Source organism: Psittacula echo, assembly GCF_963264785.1.
Source record: "Psittacula echo genome assembly, chromosome: 1".
In the NCBI taxonomy this organism is placed as follows: domain Eukaryota; kingdom Metazoa; phylum Chordata; class Aves; order Psittaciformes; family Psittacidae; genus Psittacula; species Psittacula echo.
Window position 1 is genome coordinate 11840511 of NC_137735.1, and position 24509 is coordinate 11865019.

The 24509-nt window shown below is 39.4% G+C and overlaps 1 protein-coding gene across 2 annotated transcripts in view; it reads left to right on the plus strand.

The window, feature by feature from the left end:
- AFAP1 (actin filament associated protein 1) overlaps positions 1-24509 on the plus strand; it is a gene marked incomplete at both ends in the record, with an annotated part of 60437 nt that overhangs the window by 26893 nt on the left and 9035 nt on the right. For both annotated transcript variants that reach the window (XM_080631383.1, XM_080631384.1), the window contains 6 exons: positions 8375-8467; positions 9985-10069; positions 13388-13537; positions 17394-17605; positions 19326-19471; positions 22940-23057. In XM_080631383.1, coding sequence (XP_080487509.1) covers positions 8375-8467; positions 9985-10069; positions 13388-13537; positions 17394-17605; positions 19326-19471; positions 22940-23057 — 804 coding nt within the window. The remainder of the gene's footprint in view (positions 1-8374; positions 8468-9984; positions 10070-13387; positions 13538-17393; positions 17606-19325; positions 19472-22939; positions 23058-24509) is intronic.

The window sequence follows — 24509 nt, forward strand, 5'->3', positions numbered from 1 at the left end:
GGTGAGGCTTCTTCCAACGTCAGTATCTTGTTTTACGTTTTAAAATCTAGCATAATCCAAGTGTCCCACTAACTCACCTAGAGTTTCAAAAACACTGATTGGAATGAAAGGAGTCATAAGTCATATTCTTTTCCAAGGGAATTCCGCTATCATTAGATCATAGTAACTGCATCATTATTTCCTGTGTTGTTCTAAACTTGGGTTTAGTAATGCTGAATTCATTGGCATTTATCAGACTTTCTTTCATAAAAATGGTTGTCTTTTTAATTGTGCATAAAGCCTTCCCGGACAGTATGTTATCTGCAAAGCATTTGGAGACAGTCTGACAGCACTTTATTTAGCTCTTTCCTGCTGCAAGGCTCTCTGTTAATAAAAACTCTTTCAAGTACATGGCACTGCTACTGTATGCTCACTTCCAAGCCCTCAGCACTGCTGCAACACGCTGTTCTGTGCAGTACAACTTGCCTATCCAACAGCTAACCAAAAATGGTCAGGTCTTGCAACAGCTCCAGTGTTTTCAAGGAGTATAGCTTTCTGCAGAAAAAAAGGCAATGGGTTTTGTATAATTAAAAATTAAGCAAAATCTAAGGGATCTTTTATTATTAATATGAAAATAGCTATTTTTTTTCTCATTTGAGCCTTATATAAAATGAGCTTCTGAAAATCATGTATGGCTTTGTATAGGAAGTTCCTATAGTACTGAGAAAGAGATCACTGCTTTGTCTTGGGAGAAGTGATGTGAGCTTTCCATGGCTGTCGCTCATGAGGACCAGGGTCCCTCCAGCATTCTGTCACCTACGTGAGATTTCCACAGTTAATAGAATGGGCAGATTCAGAGACTGACAATGAGAAAAGTCTCTGCAACCACATTTGTAAATAGTAGGCTGCCTGTTCTTTTTTGTCAAAGATTCTATACCAATACGTGTCATTGCAGCCAGGTTATCGCTTAGGATCAGTGGGTTCCCATTAATTCACTTGTAAGTGTCAAATTAAAGCTTTCCTTTTGAGCCTGAAAAGCTCAAAATGTGTTTGGAGGCCAGATTTTCCCATGAAAGTTAAACCAGATGATTCTTTTTTTCAAGTCAGATGTAATCAGTATAAAATACATTTACATAAGCAAGGAATTTTAAAATATCAGTTGGAACACACGGCGAAATAAAGGCCGAATATTTTAAACCTTTTTTGTTAAGATGACATCAAAAAACCTCAGCTGATAAACTCAGTGTAAATTGAAGTCTAGACTGGAAACCACAAAGGGAGTTTCAGTTTTACCAGCTAACAAATGCTTGATGAAAAAGAAAGATAGCTGATGTCACCAAAGAGCCTGTCAAGATTTCAGAGCAAGGAGAATAAGTAGTATAAATTCAGGCTAGAGCTGAGATCATACATTAGAGCTGTAATATGGTGGGCAACATGAAGTGGTGGAATTTTCCAGACTTGAGTCCTAAAATATTCCCACAAAAATGTACATTAAAAAAAAGTGTGCAGTTACACACTCTGACCCCAAAATGATCTTTTTCCATGCGTGCTTGAGTATATGTGCATCTGTGTGTGCTTTTGTGCATTTGTGGTCAAGTAAGGTCTTAAATCTTCCCATTTGTCTCAACACAGCCCACAGACTGGTGAAACTACACCTACTTGTCAGCATCCCTGGGAAATGCTACATTAAAAATAAAAGGACTACTAAGAACACGACATTATAAGAAGATGCTTGTTCAGTGGCTTCATTCATACAGATGAATGCGTTCTATGTGCAGGACCTTCAGACTAGGCCACATAAATCTGCTCTTAAGAATACATGGATGCCAAAGGAATTAAGTTCTGAAGTAGCTTCTTGTAGAAAATCAGTAGAAGGACATGGTCACAGTGTCTGCTCACAAGGCCTGCTCTTCTTCTTAGCATTGCCTTTGGCAAAAATGTATTTCTGATTCATCACTCATGAGAGGTAATCTATCATTTTGGAGTACTGGCCTTGATTTTCATTTTTCCCTAACATTAGGCACCCTCTGGTAACTCTTCTTCATTTTGCAGTGTGCAGCCATTTTGCAGCAACCTCTTCAGTGGAGGGTCTGTAACTGAGCAGTGACTCTTTCAGGCATACATTTCTTCATAGAATCATAGAATAGTTAGGGTTGGAAAGGACCTTAAATCATCTATCATTTTGACAGTGTTCAGTTCTGAACTTGTAATAAGAGGGATTTTGTGCCCTGAAGAGAGAAGAAAATCAAGGTTGTGACTGTATCTAGGTGTGCAAAGACCCTGCAACACTCCTCATAGAGCTGTTAATCCTGTTGTCCCGCCCAGTTTCCATCTCTAATAACTGCATGCTGTCTCTCGTAAAAGTCTTTGAAAATCACTTTCTTGTTTTCACTGCCCTGAGCTTAGTGAGGGGAATCAAGTAACCTCTGGGCTCCAGTCTTGATGCGCACTGAGTTTTTCTGAAGTATAAACTACTGACAGAGCTCTTCTTTTACCAGTTTAAAGCGGTGCAAAACTGAGCTTGTAACTGTAAACATTGTGTGGCTCCTTTTACTTTCTATGGGAATTTCCAGCTAGAGATCTCAAAACACTTCAAACATTATTTTCTTGGCTTAAGTAATGTTCCCCAAAGAGGTTATTATCTCTATTTTATAGCTGAGTAGAGTCAAGTGCTGAATGATTGTGCCTTAATAACTGACTGGAAAAACTGTGCTTGGGGATGCATACTTGGTACAAGTGATTTCCATTTAGCGTTTGTTAGTTTGTAAGTATATATACTGTGTCCCAAGACAGGCGGGCTGGGTTCTGAGTTCTTTCTCGCACATCACCAGCAGTGAAGGCTTTGCAACTAAATTAAACCTCCTGGGATTTACACCCCTATTGACTTAAAGAGATGGTTTTAGATAACTGGGTTCAAATAATGGCAAGGTCATTATGTTTGCATCGGACCTATTTAGGGCCAAACCTGGAGATCTGACAGACTAAGCTGCGAGAGAGCTTTGGCCGGCCTGCAGGACTGCTGCCAGTGTGCTTTGACAAAACCAGAGGACCCCAACTTGGCTGTGAATCAGTGTGTCTGTGTGTGACCGACAGATGCCTATGTAAATTAAAATAAATAAATAAATGGGCAACAAAGAAAACCAATTAACAGAGCCACAAACATCCCTTTTGCTTGTTTTCTCAGTGAAAAGTTTTCTTTAGGCTCTTGGCTAAAATTACAGATATAAGCTATTGCAGATCTTGGAGCAAAACCCAGGAGTGCTGAGACTTGATGCCCTGCTTTCACCACTAGATAGTGTTCCTCCTCTCTTGTACTTGCAGCTTTGGATTGAAAATTGCTTAAATCATAGTTAGCTCAGATGTACAGCCTGATATGTGGTCTTGCATCCCCACACTGGGCTGGGGATGCAGCTCCCCTTGCACAGGGCACCTCTGGCCTTGCAGGCACCCAGCACCTTCTTCCCTGGGCTCTGTCTGGTCCATCAGCCGTACATACCAATATTCATAGTAATTACACTGGAATAATACAGTGGTTGTCTTGGTTGAATATGTCAGAAAAATATTTTTAAGTTGTTATACAGGCACGAAAGATAGGCTTGCTGGCTGCTAGTCTGCTAGAATCTCATCCCCACTTCGCTCAAACAGTAATAAGACAGAAAGATGAATCATTTCAGGCTAGGGGATGATTAAGAATGATGCTTTCCAGTACAGAGGGTAAGGGGGGTTTCTTTTTGAGACTTAAAGCACAGGCTATGATGTGGATAATTTCTGCTTTTCCTCTAATTTATCTAGGTAAAATCATTGGAGCATTTCTTCTGTACAAAATCCTAAGAGAGTTTCGGTGCTCTCTTAAGGAGGAGGAGACTGACACTAACAAATGTAATCTGTAAGAGTCCAAAAGAGCAAAAACGAGAATTTAGTCATGCCAAAATGACGATGAGTCCCAGAAAGTCAGTACTTCTCCAGCACTGAAAAAGGAATGTTTCAGGAATGAGAAATAAAGGATTACACCTGGGGCCAAACTCTTCTCCCTATGCTATGTTGTGCATAAGCAGATTTCAGCTTTACCATATTGCTATTTTCAGAGTTAAGCTATAGAGACAGGGGATACAGCCTGTCCCATTTCTAGCAATTCCTGTATTCCTGAAACATGTGGGTAGGCAAGCTGGGGGTGGGGGATTGGCTTTGTGGATTTCTAGCCTGGTTCCATACAGAAGTGAACCAGATGTGCAGTCAGGCCATCAGCTTTCTCCCTAATAATCTGTGAACTTAATCTTATTAGAAGTGTGAGCTTTTCCTGTGAGTTTAATGAAAATACGAGATGAGATGCTGTAAGCACATCAGCCTGTAGCCTGAACTCATCCCATGGTATCCACCAGGAGAGAGGTCTGTAAGCTCCTCAAATGCAGGATGACTTCCAGCATTGTTCCTTATCAGGTCCCAAAGAGATCAACCACAAGGACCCATCTACAAATTCAGTACCTTTACTCAGAATTTGCTGGGTTTGTGTGTGGCAGGATCTGGCTGGCAAGCAGCAGGCTGTCTGGTTTTACTGTCTAGCCTTGTGCTCTTCACCTAAAGCTTGGATCTTTGAAGGCAGCTGAAAAACCTAATCTGATTCTTCTGACTTTGCATGTAGAAAGAGTAAGCGGAGGGCAAGTATTTTGCCTCCTGTCCTGGTGTATCACTCAAAAAAAGATACAAGAATTATAGGAATTTGTAGGTAAGTGCAGGTCTGAAGGTTTTACAGTAAATGTTAGTGCTTGTGTGGTAAGATAGTTTTTAAAGAGAGAAATATTCCAGACGCACCACGTGGCAGAAATTCCACTGACTTCACCCGTCACTGTCAATGGCTCAGGGCAGGGAATCTTTCCAGCTCTCTACCTGCAAATATTTTCCCTCTATTCCTCATGTTACTGCACTCAGTGTGATACACTGGTGTATACCTGATCCAACTGGTGATTTGAGATGTTTCTGTAAAGGTCTAGAGCACATGTATTATGAGGAGCAGGTGAGGGAACTGGGGTTGTTCAGCTTGGAGTAAAGTAGGCTCAGGGAGGACCTTATTGCTGACTACAACTACCTGGAAGGAGATTGTAGTGACGTGGGGATTGGTCAAGTAACAAGTGACAGGACATGGAAATGGCCTCAGGTTGCACAAGGGGAGGTTTAGATTGGATGTTAGGGAAAACTTCTTCACCAGAAGGGCGGTCAAGCACTGGAACAGGCTGCTCAGGCAAGGGATGCAGTCACCATCCCTGGAGGTATTCAAAAGACGTGTAGATGTGGCACTTGGGGACACAGTTTAGCGGTGGACTTGGCAGCACTAGGTTAATGGTTGGACTCAATGACCTTAAAGGTCTTTTCCAACCTAAATGATTCTGTGATTCTATAAATAAGAAATAATACTATAGTTCAGGCTGCACAAGTTTTTTCCAGGTCTGCATTTGAAAGTGGCAGTTCTGAAATCTGCTAATTGTAATACTGTAATGGTAATTGTGGTATTTAAAATTCTTGCAATGAAATAACAGAAGATTATTTTAAATGTATTTAGTTTTGAGGCTATCCAAAGAAACGACAGGTCTTCAGATTTCTGATTACATTTGCTCATGTATTTTAAATATTTGAGTACATAGTCTGTTGATGATCTCAGTTTGATTTTCCTGGCAGATCACTCTCTCTCTGTGTATATGTAATGTACAAAGGCATTTGCGAGGAAAAAAAAGGGAATGATTTCCCATTTCTGAAGTGTGAGAAAACTAAAACTATTAATGGAGTATGCACCATTACAAAGTATTCTCAGCACAGCCTTCCAGATTATACCATTTTATTAAAAATAACACATTTGGGTATTCCTTTCATTTGGTTTCTAGTTTTAGAGCCATTGGGATACACTTACTCATATTTTCACACATTTCATTGCAATGGATAAAAGTTTGCTGACCTCCTTTCCCCACTCTCACTCACAACTATTTTTTAATGAAAATAGTGATCTTTTGTTTTCCTATGACTCCAGGAGATGGAACATAGAAAAAACTGACAAGAACTCTGAGTCTTGTGATTGAAATTATGCAGGTTGGCAACACTGGTGGAATGTTTTATCCTTAAAATTTTGAGTTAAAGCTATAAGCATGTGAAAACCAGATTTATAATGGCAGCTGTCTGCAAACGAAATTATAGAGAGTGCATCCACGCAACCATTATATAGTAAAGGCATTTCATCCTGATGAGCTGTAGAAGTATGAGTTTAATGTTGTGTGTCGAACATAATTATATTGCGCATAGGAGGTGATGAGCAAACCTCTGCCAGTGAACCCCTTGAACCCAAATGAAGTGTTGGATCCTTGAATATGCATTTACTGAAGATCTTGCCACAAACTTTCATTTAATAGTGTGTCAGTTTTTTAATCAAAATTTAATTACAACCCAATTAAACACTTTAGCTTCTCCTTAAATATGTGAGGTATGATAAGAACCGGATTTACTTGAGTGCATGACTTTGCACATACTATTCAGTTAGTGCTGCCAAATCATTTCCCTCTGTTCTGTCTGTAACTCCCATTACTATCTGCCTTTGCCAAAATTAACTAACTGTGTGGTGTCAGCAAATGCTGAAAACATGAGCCATTGAATCAGGGTCATGCAGGAGACAGAAATAAATGTTCCCAGAAACTGTATGGTCACTTTTCTCTAGGAAGAAATCAGCAGTGTATTTACACCATACTGAGGGCCAGCAATTGAAAATAAAACAGCACACATACAAATAATTCTTGTGATTTTAATGAAATTAGGGGTACATTTAACTCTGAGGTATAAATGCTCTGCAACAGATATATGTAAATTTTCTGTTACAAAGGATGACGAGTGCCATGAAATACTGTGCTTTTGTTTCTGGGACAAGATGTAGGGAAGTTCAGACAGTTAAGAATACTGAAGTGTTTCAAGATACTAGTTCATAAGTAAATGTAGAAGTTCATGTCTCAGCTCTGTTCAGATTTTTTTTATGTGACATTGAGTGATTTAATCTTTCTTTTGTTCCCAAGTTCTCCATCTGTAAAATGGGGCTACTGATCTTTCTTCTTTATGACAAATAATGCCTCTAATTTATAATGTGCTCATGAGTTGTAGCAATAGGGTTTTTGTAAGCCCATAAACATTTGATTTGTTTAGCTTCACCCTTACAAGGAACTTCTGTACTGTGTAAAGACTGTTTGGTGCCGTTTTTAGCTCTTTAGTAGTTTCCATATCAGGATAATACAGTTTGAAATTAAAAAGACATTGGTTGTTGTTTTGCTTTTCCTCTCCTTGAAAGAATTCTGGATTTTGACAGTTAGCTGGATTGCTGTTTTCCCTGGAACTAGGAGTTCTCAGACAAGATCCTCCTCTCTGCCAGCTGAGCTTGCTGTAAACAGTGTAAAGGAAGGAGCTGGATATGTAAACATGCATGTACATGTAAAGGGGAGAGTTTTCATGTCTAGCGATAATGCTTCCAGCAGAGTAGGATGCTTTTCTTTCTTATCTCGCTTGGTTCTGCTGTCCTTGCATGAATGCATGGGTGTAATCAGTGGTTTAGAGCTCAGCACCCCCTCGGCATGAATCTGGATGGAGAATCAGGACCTGTTCTTATCAGCACAAGCAGTTCTAGACTCATAATAGGCTGGTGGTAGCCTTGTAAGAGATAAAAAACTTATGTCCATGGGCAACCATCAAATGTCTGTACTCATCCTGTGTTTTTACATTTAGATAGTTCAAGGGTTTTAAGTTCTTCAAATTCTATTAAAAATTTCAGTGAATTCCAGGTTATGGATTTTTCTTTAATTTTATTAGAAGCAGACAATGCCATTCCCATTTCCTACAAACACATTTACGATTTGACCTATACCTTTATGTCAATGTGCAAGTATAATACAAAAATGCTGTGAAATGCCACTGCACAGTATTAAGCTGATGAGCACTTTGTTAGTTCTCCAGTAGCAAAGAAAGAGCAGCTGGGTAGTGTATTATGCAAAACTCTTGTCTTCTGACTTAAGTGACCTTGGATTTAATACCACTTTTTCATCATTGCAATGAAATTAGTTTGTTGTGTCAGCTGAGTTCATATTGCAAACTAGCACATGGAAATCAGCAATGCTGTTGTTTTCTTACTCAGGAGAGCCTTGGAGCTTAGCTTGTCTAGAAACTGAAACCTTCCACCTCTAGACATTGTGTCTCCTCCAGGTGATACATGAACTAAGGGAGGCAGCATGGAGAAGTTGGTTTGGTGGCAGCCTGCCTGACACCTGCCAGCCTAATAAATGTCTGTGTGATTCTCCTTCCCATCTCTCTTCACATTCATATATAAATTCTCTGATTTGCACCTTATGAATAATTAACAAGTTTTGCCTTGTCTCCTAAGGTTATAAAAGATGTGTGCAGCAACTGCACGGGAGCTGTAGATTCCGATGGACCATTGTCTAGTTCTCCAGTACACAAGATGGAGCTGGAGAAGGTAAAGTTATCAAACTTTTTTAATGCAAAACTCCCTATGGCTATTTACTAAAGAGGCACCGCTAGACCCTGCACGTAGTTACTGGCTGATTTGTGCTACTGGGTTAGACTGTTAGTCCCTGTGTTGTATTTGTTCAGATATGTGCACAGATCCTACACAGTTAATACTTTTGCCACATCTATTCATTTGGTCATGAGCATCCAGCAGACTGGCTCATATCCATTAGCGGCTTCATTTTAGCCATTCAGAAGGGTGAAGACTTAAGTGGGTCTGGTATATGTGCTATGGTGCAGAGACGCTCTCCATCAAGTGCAAAGAGCAAGCAAGGATGTGACTGTCAAGGAAGAATAGCTGAAGATTATAAAAAAGTTTTAAGGGAAAGTCTTTTATTTTGGGGAATGTAGTACTTGAAGAGCTCCCTGGGCATGCTGAGGTCATTGTTTTGGCAGAACCTTTCAAGCATTTGTGCCTCAATACAGAAACTTGGCTGTGTGGTTGTCTCTGCTGCCTTGACTCAGCAGGATATGATAGCAAGAATTAGCAGGGAGAGCAGCTCTACACTGAATGATCAGTACATTACCAGCACCAATTTAAGCCCCTGCTATGCTAAGGCATCCATGTGAGCAACCCTGTGCTTAAAACTCCCACTAGACAAAGGTTTCATCATCAAATTCCTGATGGCAGGTTCTACCCCTGTGGTGGAAGGACGCCACTGTCACTAGTGTTATGTTGCTTTGTCCCGGAAAAATAAGAGCAAAACACACTCCATGAGAGCTCAATCCTCCTGATTTCACGTGCAAAAGCATGCTGGCACACACCTGCGCAGTATTAAAAAGGTAACTGAAAATGTCATAAAATGGTGGTTTTCTAAAACACTTGCCATAAAAAAGTGCAGCAAAATCTCTCTTTTGTTTATTTTTGTGATAATTTGTACATCTTCTTCATGGCTTTACCACTCATGAGTAATATGGTTACCACAACTGTGCTGGTGTTAACCTCTGTACTGCTTCATCCCATCTCATACACAATCATTACAGAATAATCACTGCTAAAATTTTATTTCAAAAGCCTCTTTTTAGCACATACTGAATATTGAAGCACCTTGTAGGAGTGCACTATTTTCTGGTAAGTTGTAAATGTATATATGAAGCTTTATTTAAAGGTATAATTTTAAAATTATTCTTATCTGATCCATGTAATTTTTCATTCCTTATCAGATAAATAAACAGTGACATATAGAATCTAGAAATTCATTATAGATATGTAATAACAGGTAGTGAATTAGGATTAGTTCACTATTTTGACTACAGTTTCAAATATAGACCTATTTTATTGTTTGTGTGCTTTTCTAAGGCCCCTAAAACTGATTTTTTTATTATCTGCTATTTGTCTTCCAAGTAGGTGAGAGCTTGAAATGTATTTTATTTCATAGTAAGCATCCTTTTAAGTTGACTCATGACACCTAATTTGGTGAAGGTGCCCACACTGTATGTCAACTAGTTTCTTTGCTCCTGCAGAAGCTGTCGTTTGAGAGGCCAAGCTCGGATGGGGAGGGTGCTGTGGAAAATGGCACCACTACTGTGTGCAATGGGAAAGAACAAGGTATGTCTCAGATCCAGAGATGCTTGTTGTAAATGATATGTGCATATTGGGAGTGATAGGAAGCGAAATACCTGGCTTTGTCTTTTAAAAATAGGCAGTCAAGCTTTTGAATATTTTCATTAGGATTTAATTTAACTTGAAAGCTGAATCATGTCAAGAGTGATTCCTTAAAATCTGGCAGTAACAGAAGGCACTTGATGTTATTGTGCAGGTGAAATCAATATAATTGCACGGGAACAGAAAACAGATTTTGGCTTGGCCTTTTGTATGTTCAAAAGTAGTTTTTCAGAGCTTGAGCGACCACTAGCGGCAGCTAGCAGTTGTGTTTTGTAATCGTAATTATAGTGGCAACATAAACGGTGGGTGTATAGCTTCTGAGCAAAAAAGCTATCATTGAGTACTAGAGGGAAAGAATCATTCGTATATGAGTATATACACATAGATACACAGTTCATATATATGTGTGCATACACAAATACATATATATATAAAACTATTCTATAAGATTATATTAAAATACTAAAATGTATATAATCATGTAATATCAGTGGGTTTGTGAGTATATATATATAAAATTTTACATATGTTACTTTGGAGCCATACATGTTTTGTAGTCCTTATAATCTAACAAAGGCAAATCCTAAAGCGTGGGGAATTTTGTCTGAGTTCTACCTAAAGCACTCAACTCCTATGCTGTCTTCCCCATCCCCTTCCCTCCTCCTTAAAGCGGAAGAAAACCTGTGACTTCTTTAACTTGACATATAGCAATGGTATCATTTAGATAAGACATTCTTCTGCAGCTGTCAAGATGAAGGGTAATGTGAGCTGCAGTGAGCACAATGTCAATACTGGCTTTGGTGCCAGTGCTGTCTCGCCTATTGACTGATTTCCTTTTATCTTCTCCCTGGGTCGTTTTCCAACACTTCCTGACTATACAGATCTCTGACATACCCAACAGTATGGAACAATGTCAGGCTTTGTGGTTTCTAGAAGTTGTGGTACATGGTCAGATTCCACCCTATAAAATCTACTGAGCTTTGAAAAAGCTAGGTACTGTTTTAGTCTCTGAAACCTGCTGAGAAACATCTGTGATCCAAAAGCTGTGTTGTCCAGGATGTCCAAAAGTGCCTAGTGGCTCAGGTGCCCTGCAGGAGGCATGCTGATGGATCATGTGCTGCTGGAAAACCAGCCCAGCTTTGATGTCTCAGGGAGGGTAATTAAAAATATAATTTCTTTCTGAAAACTGTGACCTTTAACATGTTGGAATAAAAATACTATGCATTAATGACTGCAGAAAGATTGAAATAACCCTGGTATCATCTTAAAGGGCTCTGGATGAAGTCACACTATTTTTTAAACAATAGATAGGAAACACTTAATGGAGTATGTGGGAAGGGAGACTCTGGAGAGCTATCATCTCCAGCCATCACCCACTGGCCAGCCTCTACGCTGCTCTTAACCAGCTGCTTGTTTTGTGGTGGGGAAGGAAATGAAAAGAAAAAGCTATTGTGAAAAAAAAAGCAGTGGTAGTCAGGCAGCTGCCAGTATATTCTTCAGACTCGAAAAGATTAAGTCATGAAGGCCTTATTTCTGCTGCCTCTCAGTTCTGCAGGAGAATAAAACAGCAGTGTGAAGGGAATATACGACAGAAAGCACAAAAGACCCCACTGAAATGGGCTTATTCCACTGTGTGTTCATGCTCATGAGAATCATGCTCATGATTCCTTTGGACCTCTGTCTCAGAGAGATGAATTTTTCTCAGTCTCTGGCTTTTTTCAATGTTTTTCATCTCTCCTCACTCAACAGTCACAGTCGGTCATTGGTTGCTGCTAGTGGGATGAAAAAGTGTCTGCAGGCTGGTGCTGCTTCTAGGTCATCACTTAGGCAGGAGGTGACATGAGCAGATGGGATAGGTGGCCTTCCTCCCTTAAACACAGGAGGTTGTTGCATGTTTAGAGAGCATAATGTAAGTTGTTAACTCCCTTTTTAGGAGTAGAGAATTAGACCCTTGTACACACACATTGCTGTATTGGAGTTTGCTGGTGAACAGCTATCTGCACCTGAAAAGCTGCCTTTCCCCCTCAGCCCTGCATGCAGCAGGTGACAGATGTGTACAGTCTCGGCTACAAATAGCATTTCGAAACAATGTGCCATGATTCCTAATGATTAAACTAAATATGATAAATTATCCCAGTGTGAGTCCCAAACTGGTCTATTTACCATGCATTCTTCTTCCTAATTCATCAATTCATACAGTCATTTCTCATATAAACATTGTGTCCCTTTTTTTCCTCAGTTTACACAAGTCCATAAGCACTAAATGTTCTGTGTTGCAATAGGAATTGATATGTCAGGGATAAAGTTACAGCAGCTCAATCAGTAACTATGCTAAATGTATTTTTCATCAAAATCATTCATCAGAGCAAGTTAATGGATATCTTTGCCACTCTGTCAGTTAGCAGTCTTCTGTTCCATTGAGGGAATCCAGATTAGGCCACTAAATGCAATTTCTGAAGGTTTATTTCGTTTGTTCCATTTTGCAAATTTAAAGTTGGGGTTTTCTTTTTAATTTGTTAGGATTTTAGTCAGGTAGATACTTTTAAAAATGATACCCATAGTCTTCAGTGCACAGAGCCATACTACTAGTAGTATCACATGGAGTTAATGGAAGCATTGGCTGGACATTAGTGAAGTATCAGAGCTTTTTCTTGCCAAGACTTCATGATCACAAGGAGTGCCAACTTTTAAATATAATGCTTATACTGATCCAACCAATTTAATTGTTAGTAGTTGATTTATAAATCTTGTCTTTCTAAAAGGTCCATTGTTATCGTTGTGATAAGATAGCTTTATTGTATATCAGGAGTATTTTGCTAGGCAAGCATACTAAGTCTTTGCTGTGTACATAATTGCTGAAGTATTTTGAGGTGAATGTTTAGGAACAATGAAAGATTGGATTTTTATTCTTGTGTATATGAGCTAAATTTATATGCAGGTACCTCAGTCATACTGATAAACTAGGTGGTGACTAGTGTGGAAAGAGACTTGCAGCTTGATTAGACTAAATTAAATTGATTTGTGCTTGATTTTTGTTTTTCTTAACCTTCTGAATGCCATGATTTTCATAACACAGAGGTTATTTATAGGCATCTGCATTAGAGAGGGCATATAATGTTTATTTCACTGCAGTCTGCAGCTTTTGTACAAATGTTCATCTTGCACAGGATTGTTTGAATGACCTACTATTTTTATGCAGGTTTTCACTGTTTGATGGTTGATTTAAACACACTAAAATACACACTTTTGCTTTCTTAATAGTGAAGAGGAAAAAAAGTTCAAAAACAGAAGCCAAGGGCACTGTGACTAAAGTAACAGGGAAAAAAATAACGAAGATCATTGGTTTAGGAAAGAAAAAGCCTTCAACAGATGAACAGACCTCATCAGCTGAAGAAGATGTCCCAACATGTGGTAAGTGATTTTTCTCCTTGAGTCTTAAATGCACATTGTGACTAAAATTTTATGAAGTTCTAGCCTAGAAATTCCTCTAAAACTGCTTTTACTGCTGTAATTCTTCCCCCAGCATCAGAAGGATGCACTCATTCTGTGAGAGTACAGTAATCAAGAGCTTATCATCTGAAAAGAGACTAAAAGTACTTGACTTTTAAAATAAAATAGTAGCACAAGCTTGGAAGGAGTATCATTGCTCTTTGCAAAGGTTAGGGGGAAGTGTGGACAAAAAGCAGAAAGAAATGAGTTGTTTTCAAACAAATGAGTATAAAATGAATATAGGCTGGACCATAAAATAAATTCAGGCTAGGAATTAGAAGAAAAAGTTCTTGGGAAGGGGTCAGGTCTTTCATAATGGGTCATGTTGAGGTTCTATGGGACAGCAACCAAGACAGCAGCCAACTGGCCCCAACGAAAGTGATTTGATTTTGTTTAATTGTGGGCAAAACTTAAATGAAGTAACAAATTTCTAGGAAGCTATTTTAACTCCTAATGATGATCACTCCATATGACTGCTGTAGTGCTTGGTAGCACCAAGGAAGTATATAAAAAGGCGTGCAGAAATGCTTATGTTTTGTATTTCAGCTGTTAATGTTTGCTCAGAATTCAGGACTTTGTGCACTGCACTTAGTTTATGTCCTCACAGCTCTGGCATTTTCAAACAATGCAATGTGTTTACATTCTCCCGTTTGTCTTTTGGTACTCCAGTATTAGGTAACACTTCCATATGTGAATAAAGGTGAAACCACCCTTCTCCCAATCTCTTCCAAAAAGAGGCTTCATAGAAATCAAGCTGTGAAGCAATTGCACCAGATTCTGACTTTGGATTTGCCTTTTCCCCTTTAACTGACTAAGAAAACTTTGGGAAACCCAGAAATCTGTGATTAGGCAGCAGATGGCAGAACTAATGGGCACATGAGGTGTGACAGATGCTTGCCCAATGTGAAAGAAGCAGATCCATGACCACCAGTGAGAACTTCATAGATCACAGGTGGCTTTCAAGCCACATTTTGGGAATTATTCACATAAGCAATCTTTGATTAAATAAGTGTGTGTATATATGTCTATACATCAGCTAAGTACAGATGTGATTTATCAACCAAAGGAACAGCTGGGAAAAGCTGTGTCCAGCCAGATGCGTTGTCCGAAGCATCTGGCTTCCATTAAAAAACTCAGACTTCCGGGCCCTCATACTCCGTTGATTATTCTGTATTATGTGAGATGTTAACCACAGCTGTATAATTTAATTCTTAGTATTTCTATCATTATTTCGGATATGGTCATAAATATAGCCATTACTGTTGCCTGTATTTGGCTCTACTCAACACCACTTGCAGATTTTATAGGAAAATATGAAAGTGTCTAGGCTTTGGTCATTGCAGGAAGTCTTCGCTGAAGAGTTTTTCACCACCAGAAACTTGGCTCATTTCAGTGCCCTCTGGGAGGCTGTTCCATAGTTGAAGGTTTTTTACATTTTAGAAGGCTCTACCTCCCATGAACAAAGGGAAAATCCCAGTGGGGGTGCAGGGGACACCCAGCTGGATTGGAAACTAAACCCCACCTGCACCTGGAGTCATGGCAGAGCTCTTCCCTACAACATCTTGCAAGTGACAGAAGAACTGACAAGGAAGAGGTGCCATGCTTGACCTCATGCTCACCAACACTGGGAGGCTGGTGGGGAATGTGATGCTCCAAGGCAGCCTTGGCTGCAGTGATCACAAGATGGTGGAGTTTGAGATCCTCAGGGCAATGAGAAAGGCACACAGCAAGCTCACTGCCCTGGACTTCAAGAGAGCAGACTTTGGCCTCTTCAGGAACCTGCTCAGTAATGTTCTAAGGGATAAAGCCCTAGAGGGCAGGGGAGTCCAAGACTGCTGGTTGATATTCAAGAATCACCTGCTCCAAGCTTGGGAGCGTTGCATCCTTACAAGAAGGAAATGGGCCAAGAGGCCTCCATGGATGGATAAGGAACTTCTGAGAAAACTTAAAAGGAAAAAAGAAGCTTATAGAAGGTGGAAGCAAGGACAGGCGGCCTGGCTGGACAGAGCCTTGGACAACATGGTCTAGTGTCAGGCATCCCTGCCCATGTCAGGGGGCTGGAACTAGATGATCTTAAGGTCCTTTCCAACCCTATCTAATCTGTGATTCTATGAATCCTAGTCTTTGACCACCTGGGCTAAGCTGAAATGGTAATGCCTCAACAGGGAACACACTCAGGCCATTTTGGTCATGTCATCTGTTGAAGGTTTACATAAGGATATGTGGGAGGAAAAGCATGGGATTCTGCTTAGTTCAACTGAATTTGGAGGGTTTGGAAGAGCTTTTCCAAGTGGTGTGCTGGGAGCAGAGGGAAAAAACAAGTGCTGTTTGAAAAAGAAAGGACTCTCACTCCAAAACAAGCCAGCTGGCTTGCACATGAAAGTTTTTCCATTTCTAGGGAATTATAGTATAATGCAAAGCTATACAGGGTTTTGTTACAGGAGGGGGGAGAAGAGCTGAAGAGTGTGATCATCACAAGGAGCCAAAATCAGAGGGTTGTGCACATCCTCCTTTTTTATTGCACCTTCCAAGATGTGCGCAATTCTGATCTGCTGTATCCTGTTGGATCAAGCTTTGACATTGGAACCATAATGTTGGAAGGGAAATGCAGAAAAAATAATGATAAGTCATAGTTTTAATGAAAAACAAAGAGATAGCTATCCAACAGGATTAAATGAAAATCAGACCTGAGACTGAAGACATTTTTTTACATAAATTCTGGCCTGTTCAAGATATCATTTTTTTCCCTCCTCATACTCTGGAAGCAGCAACATGCTGAATTCATGTGCTATTATAATGTAGAAGCAGAAGTTTGTTTTGTTTTGTTTTTTCTTTTTCATTCCCAAACTAAATAAGGCAGGAAGATTGTCCTGATATTAATGTTTGAGTCTGGAATGATTGTTGCTATGGGACAGAGAAGGAAGAACTGCTCAGTTACTGATATTATATGCCTAGAAACTGTATCTGATACAGAGCATTGTAAGAAAAGTGGTTTTTTTTAAAAGGCAATTTGTTCATGAAATTTTGATTTGTTCTAAGGGTCCTGTATTAACCTGGAAAGAAAAATAATCTTTGTTTAAACTTTTGTCTTCAAGTTTAGCTAAATTTCACATACATTTACTTCCTGAATTGTAAATCAATGTGAATATTGTTTCTATTGGCATCAGTAGTGATCTTCTAAATTCTGCTTTAAAAGTGTTGCAAACCAAATGTGGATTCTTCTTCTTGCAAGGAATTAGAACATATAGCATCAATGCTATGTAGGTCTTTAAAACACTGATTTTGGATGCTACGGAAGGTAGCTTATCACTTAATTTTATAATATGAGTTGAGATTTTCCCACCCAATTTTGGTCAGCCACAGTTATCAAATGCATTACCCAGGGAGAAAGTGGGTCTTCTGTGTGAGCACATCAGTTCTATGTGTACCTTTTTATCACTCTCCCTCTCCCGTTCTTACTAAAGTCTTAAGAGATTGGCATGCTCCTGCTCATCCAGCTGCTGCTGGAACTAACACAGAACAGACATTGGCACGTGAGCAGGATCACATCTTTGTATGCTTTTTCCTAGATTATTGGCACAGTGAAAGCTTTCATTAAAAGAAGTGGGGCAGGGTCATTTACTGGTCTTCCTAAAACCCATCTGGACTTTCTATTATAAAAGAAATAAGTAGTTTAAGTGCTAGCACTACACTGACAGGTACGGTTTTTCTTGGTTATATTTTTTCTGTTTTCAAAAAAAGTCAGGAATAAAATATCTCATGTTTCATTTTATTGCAGGATATCTCAATGTGCTCTCTAATAACCGTTGGCGTGAGCGCTGGTGCAGAGTGAAAGATAATAAACTCATTTTCCACAAGGACAGGACAGATCTGAAGACGCACATTGTTTCTATTCCTCTCCGCGGCTGTGAAGTCATCCTGGGGCTGGATTCGAAGCATCCTTTGACCTTCCGCCTGCTCCGAAATGGACAGGAAGTTGCTGTGCTCGAGGTGCGGTGATTGCTAATGGCTATGACTTGTAGGAACACCCACAAACTGTATTAGAGAAGCACTTTCTTACAACTTGGCCATTCCAAAAAAAAAGTATCTTTGGAATAATATTATTGCAGAATTGTATAATAAATACTGGAAAAAGAAGAGAAATATTAAGAGTTGTCAGCAAAGAGAGAACTGAAATTTAATGCAGTTCAGAAATCTTCTCAGTAAAATGCTTTTCTCCACACTGACCTTCCCTTGACCTGCTACTAAAATATCCCTGCTCCTTGTCTAGGCACACTTTTACATCAGGGATATGATTACTTTGGGTAAATAGCTTAGCAATAATTAAATAATGGATCACTGTTGATGGGAACCCTAGAGCTATTAATTCTCATTTGTCTGCTATTTATGTGAACTCCTTTTGTTCAGTCTGTATCTGTATTGAGGTAATTCTGCAGTGAGAAATACAGTGTGCCAGCAGCTTGATGAGTCTCTTGACACACTGCATACGTACACACTACCACGCTCCTTGCACTGTGAAGGTCATACCTCCATCTCTTAGGTGGGTCAGGATTTTTTGAGGGGCTTTAGTTGTCATAGTTCGAAAGCTGAAATGGAAAGACACTGGGAAGTTTAGGTTGGATATAAGGAAGAAGTCCTCTACTGTGAGGGTGATGAGGCACTGGAATAGGTTGCCCAAAGAAGTTGTGAATGCTTCCTCCCTGGCAGTGGTGAAGGCCAGGTTGGATGGAGTCTTGGATGACATGTTTTAGTGAGAGGTGTCCCTGCCCATGGCAGGGGGGTTGGAACTAGATGATCTTAAGGTCCTTTTCAACCCTAACAATTGTATGAGTCTATGATTCTATAATGAAGTTATAGGAGGAGGCAACCTTTTGCTTTTAATGGCAATATGGACACTTTGACAGAGTTGGGTTTCTAACTGCAGGTCAGTAGTCTTCAAACCTTGCAACTAGGCCTGTTACATGTGAGCAGTTCAGAGGAGTTGAAAAAAATAGACAGCAGCTCAAGGAACTGTGAAAGGCAATGAAATATTTAAAAAGAACAGGAAATTTGGAAACTGCCCGGTTTCCTCTCCACCCCCTCTTTTTTCCATTATTTATCTTGCTAATGTTTAACTTTTGAATTGGTGACTTGAAGAAAAAATGAAAACTTCAAAATTATTTTAATAGTTTTCATGTCTTTACTTGTGCCATTATGGAAATGAATTCTATCATCTAGACAAATTTAGTGGGATTTTTCAAAATCTACATTAACATCTCTTCCACTATTTTGTTCTTTTCACCCCTCTCCTCATTTCTACTTAGCACTAACATTTTCTTCTCAGAATTCATGCAAGCTAAAGGCCCCCAGCCTAGCAGAGGAAAATAATTCTGTTATAGCTTTCAATTTTCTTAAGTCTAAAATAAGCAAGACTTGAATCTAAATCCGCTAGCCTTAAACAATTGTTTTTCTTCTTTTTTGGAGATTGACCACTTTGTATTGCATCATAACTGATGAGCACATAACTTACTAAATATGCACTCCTTCTAGCAAAGCAGATTTAGTAAGAAATCCTGAAGGTTTTAGGAGTTCAGCAGAGAGAGACCAGAGCCTCTTGTACAATGTGGTAGCAATTTGTCAGCAAAGAAGAGAAGAATGTGCCTTTTTGCAATAATACTTATCTCGGTGGCAGAGTAAAGACCTGACCTGCGTTCTTACCCTCTCCTCACAGGCATCCTCCTCTGAAGACATGGGCAGATGGATAGGAATTTTGCTGGCAGAAACAGGGTCATCAACAGACCCCGGAGCTCTGCACTATGACTACATTGACGTGGAAATGACTGCAAGCGTCATTCAGGCTGCCAAACAAACCTTCTGGTGAGAGGCATTTCCAGCGCTCTAAGAATTTATATTTGCATGTTAACTCCAGTGCCAACACAGCTTATCAAAATCCACCTCCCCCATTGCCAGATATTGAACTTCTGAAGTGTTTCAGCATCACATCATGTTAGATGTGTTTATGATTATGGTGCTGGCATCCTGTAAAAGTTCTGTAAAAGATACAGACATTCCAACTTTACTCACATTTTTACTCCTTTTTGCAGTAAGTTTCCTCATCAAATGCTACATTTTAATCTTTTACTTTGCCTGAAGACTTAGAAGTATCCCTGGAAGAGAACAAATATGCTGAAATATGCAGCTACATAGTTCTTGTTTATCTATTGGCTGTATTTGCTGTACATATAGCCAACATATACAGGATATATGGGCCAGTATATGCTGTACACTAAAAATGTATGACAAATTCGAGTCTTGGAATGCCATATTCTCAGTGTTTCCTTTTTGAGTTCTTTTTGATTAATTAAAAACTTCATCAAGCTCACCCCAGTCCAATTAAATTCTGGGTTTTAATTTTGGAGGTGGAAATTGGGAAGGTGTCTAGGGCACAGCACGGAAACTGTTTAAATTGCAAATCAGTGCTGTGAATTCCCCATTACTGATTCCATGCTCATAAAAGTAATGCATACTTAGCATATATAGTGATTTACGTGTTCAAATCAGGTTAAAAAGCATTAAAGCAGTCTTTGGTGGAAAAGACTGTCATTTTTCCTTGGGTAAATGAGGTTGTTTAGAAAAGGGAGTGAAGGAACAGTTGGGACAGTTGGAATGTCCTCATACAGATGTTCCCTGTGGTTTCCCATGGTCAGAAAGTGGGTGGCCTGAGATGACAGCCTGCAAAGGTGTCACCCCTCGCTGCAAAATGAGACCCCAAACACATATTTATAATGTGTGTGACTTAATACATTAGAGAATCACATTCCATATGTGTTTTCCAAAAGAAGATTCTTCTGCTGTTGGCAAGGTATTAAAAGAGCTTTAAGGAGGGAAAACATGCAGCTCCATTCAGGACCCAGTTTGAATTACTTCTGATAGAAATCAAAGTGACTTGGTGTTACCACAAGCCCAGTTTTGTGAAAAAATATAATTTTGATAGAATCAAAATGCACTTAGCTTACAGACTCATGTGAATATTTGTTTTGAAGTTAATAGGGCTCAAAAAGTTTATCCTGTGGTGACATGTAATCTTGCTTCAGTCAGCATCTAGCAATAACCACATTTAAGAAAGAAACAGAATGGAAACCTTTTCCCCTGAATACTGCATGGCTTTCCTTTCCTGAGCAAATGTGATATTAATTGGAGCCAAGTGAAAAAACATGCACAACTAGACCACATGTTAGAAGGGAATGTCAAACAACTTGCAAAATAGCAGAATTCCCCTATTAAGAATTAGTTAAAATTCATGGGGTGTCTTTAAAAGGCTGTAAGAGTGTGTTGATAAGCAACTGGAGTAGCTGCTGATTTTCAACTACTCCTAGAAAATGAGGGGAAATTACAATGATACTGAAGTGTTAGTAAAATAGTGTTGTTGCCCTTTATAGAATGAATATCAGTATTTCAAATTAACTGCAGTTACCATTAAAGCTTTGATTATCACACATTCACTTTGGATTATTGGTTTCCCGAGACTGATACTTGGCAAAATGATCAGCTCCTCATTAATAGTGCCATCAATTTTCTTCATCTAACTGGTTAGGTATCTAGGAAAGGCTGAAGGAAAAATGCTTCCAAGCAGGTTTTTTCCTATTTCCTTTCCCTTCTAGCAGTTCCACAATACAATTAAATTGCACGAATGCATCTGTAAACAGGATTAATGAGGCTTAGTGAAATAATGCTGGTGAAGTGTTTGCAGGTACTAAGATAAATATTAGTTTCCTTTGGTGGTGGAGTTACTACAGAGGTATCAGATGTCGTTAATGAGTAGCCCAGTTTTCAGACCTAGTTATTATGTATCACTCCTTTAAGCTACTTAAATAGCAAGAAGTACAATAGCAGCCCCAAATGCATTCCTTCAGACTAACCAGAAACACTTGAGTAATGTTCTTCGTTAAGAGGAACGGTAAACAAATGCAGCCCTTTAATAATATCTAATGAAGTGTGAAATACGATAATGTTTAAAACATTATTTAATCATGGAATTTATCTTGGGGTTTTGTTCAGTTGTTTGAAGTAAGAAAAGCTTCTAATGGCCTAATGGTTGTTCCATCTCTGCACTGCCCTGAAAGGCTCACTGCTAACTGGGCAGGTTTGTCCCTTCTGTGAGCCCAGGTCTCCTGCAGCTCAGGTGAGCCACAGTTGGATGAGGTCTGTCTCCCTCTGAATGAGAAATTCAATAGACTAGCCAAAAGAAAGCAACTGTTGAAACCACAGCATTCTTGAGCTCCAGCCAGTGCTATGGAAGACCCTCTCTACTTTAGTAGTGCTTTATCATATTTTATGAATGTCAGCACAGGGTCTGAATAGTTCCATTGTTTGGGATGGAAAGCTTTGTTTTCCCATTGACGTACACCTGAAGCTATAGGAATTATTTGGAATCTCACTCTATATCTCATTCAATTTCATTGGTTGCTACAAAGGAAAACTCACCCTTGGGGTTGTTATCGCTATTGGGTTTGATTCTGCCATTTTCTGCGTTGTTTGATCTTGGCAAGCTCAATGTGATCCATGATATCTTACGTATGTTCTACAGAACTCCAGTGAAACAAGCTACAGGGTTGATTTTGGGGGGAGGGAAGGGAAAATAAATAAAATAAAATAATTAAAATAAAATAAAATATCTGTTTTGAAGTTTCCAGGGGACTCAGGTACGCCATGTGAACCAGAGCAAGAATGAGCTTATAGTGTATTTGTATGAGCAATCACTCAGACAGAGTTGGGAAGCATAGTGCCATTATGCACATTCTATCCAACCAAAAGTTTTGATATGGAAAAGAAAAATCCCCAGATTTTAAGAAAGTAATTACAAGTTTTTTAGATATGCTAACTTAGAATTCATCAGAATTCCACTTTTTTTTTTGTCCTTTTTTTTTCTGGATTTGATTCTTGTTTCTCCCAGTTCCTAAGTTCGCATCCCCCTGAGCATGCATGCACCCAGAAACACCTGCTTCTCCCCAGTGCAGACAACAGGGAACTTTTATGGGACACTGGCAAGCTGGCTTATAACAGCAGGTTCCCATGTAAACATGCCACTGAGCAGTTACAGCTGTTGCCCTCTTGGCTTTCACACAGTTGTATCCCCACTGTAAGAATGGAGTACAGGAACATATGTTGTAATAGTGGCTGCTATCAGTGACATGTGAGTAGCAAAAGAAGGAAAACTATGCTGAAGAAAGTGAGAAAATATGTGCTTCCAGGCTACATAATCAGATACAAGGAACATACCACTGAATCATCATTTAGAATTAGGCAGTGCTGGGTTTTGTTATATTTTCTTTTTTCTTTTTTCAGTTTCATGAACAGAAGGGTTATATCTACAAATCCGTATCGGGGAAGCACTACCAATGGCTACGCCTGTCCGAGTGGAATGGCACTTCATTATGATGATGTTCCCTGCATAAATGGATCGGTAAGAATTGAATTTGCACAGAACAAATGGTTTGCATATGTTGAGCGCATGGACATCTGAAAATTATATTATCTGAAAAGCCCCACTGGGCAGTTTCCAAATGAACTCCCATTTTTTTTGATTTGAGGCTGCAAACTTCTCACACCTACAGAGTATGAGGGGTGTGGGACATATTGTTTACATTAACCTGCACATGAGCCAACGTGAGAAAGCAGTTGCCTGTAGACAATTTGTTGCCAAGTCCTTGAATATAATACTCACTTGAGGGGGTATTTTTTAGATCACACTGGACCTGGCAAAGTGAAGGACTGACTTAGTTACAGAAAGCATATTTTGTTGTCAGTTGAACAAAACCTAAATACTTCTCAGTCCCTGGGCCTGCATTCCTCATGGCAGCAGGTACTGCCCACCCCTAAAGGAGGACCACAGTGGTCACTTCCATCTTCATACATTGATGGTAGGCAGATGTGTAATACAGTTTAACACGTAGTGGATGTTAACCCATGGCAATATGTGGTACTCAGGAAGATTTACAGAGGAGCTACAGCCTGTGTCAGCTCTTGATTTGGGTTGCTTAATAAAGGCCTCCACTAAGGCTAAACTGAAGAGAAATTCAGAGTTTTAAAGTGTGAAGTGGACTGCAAGTTCAGTCCTCCATCTCAGGAATGTCAGAAAGATGGTACAAAGCCCCTCTTGGGAACAACACACAACCACATGTGTGGTGAGCAGTCTGTATGTATAGTGCTTTGATGTGGATGTGCTCATGCCTTTGTATGAGTAGTGTACTGCCACAGCCAGGATGGATTAAGAAAGGATATTTGGCAACGGAGTTGGTTTCTTTTAAGATTAATTGAATGAATGACTGAGTTGAGCTTTCCATTTTTCTGAAAAGAAAAAAAAAAAAGAAGGAATGGCCTGTAGGTATTTTTGCTGGTTAGCTCAGAATAATAATTCTCCAGCAAATAAAATGCAATGCTAGTGTGCCAGCAGCTGGTATTCACTAGAAAGACATATAGCCTGAAGAAAGAGAAAAAAACCACCAGCAAAACTGTCTTGGCTTCTGCTAATTGTTAGGCCATATTACTTTTAACAACTCATGTACCAGATATAATCCCACAGATTCATCTGTGTAGTCTGTGAGTATCCCTCTGTTAACACAGTCAGCTTGTGCCTTCTCAGTGCTAGAGCTAATAACTGAAGGTGCAGCAAATAAATCACAGAATCAGAGAATGGTTAGGGTTGAAAAGGACGTTAAGATCATCTATTTCCAACCCACCTACCCAAAGGGTGATAGGATAGTACCAGTTTGCTCATACTATGGAAAATGCACAGGACTGAGACTATGAGCTATGTAATGCAACACTTCCTTTCCACACTGTGTCCTCCTCTCCTCTATAAATAGTTTGACTCAAGTGTAAGCAATGAGCATACACTTGCTAAACACCAAGCACT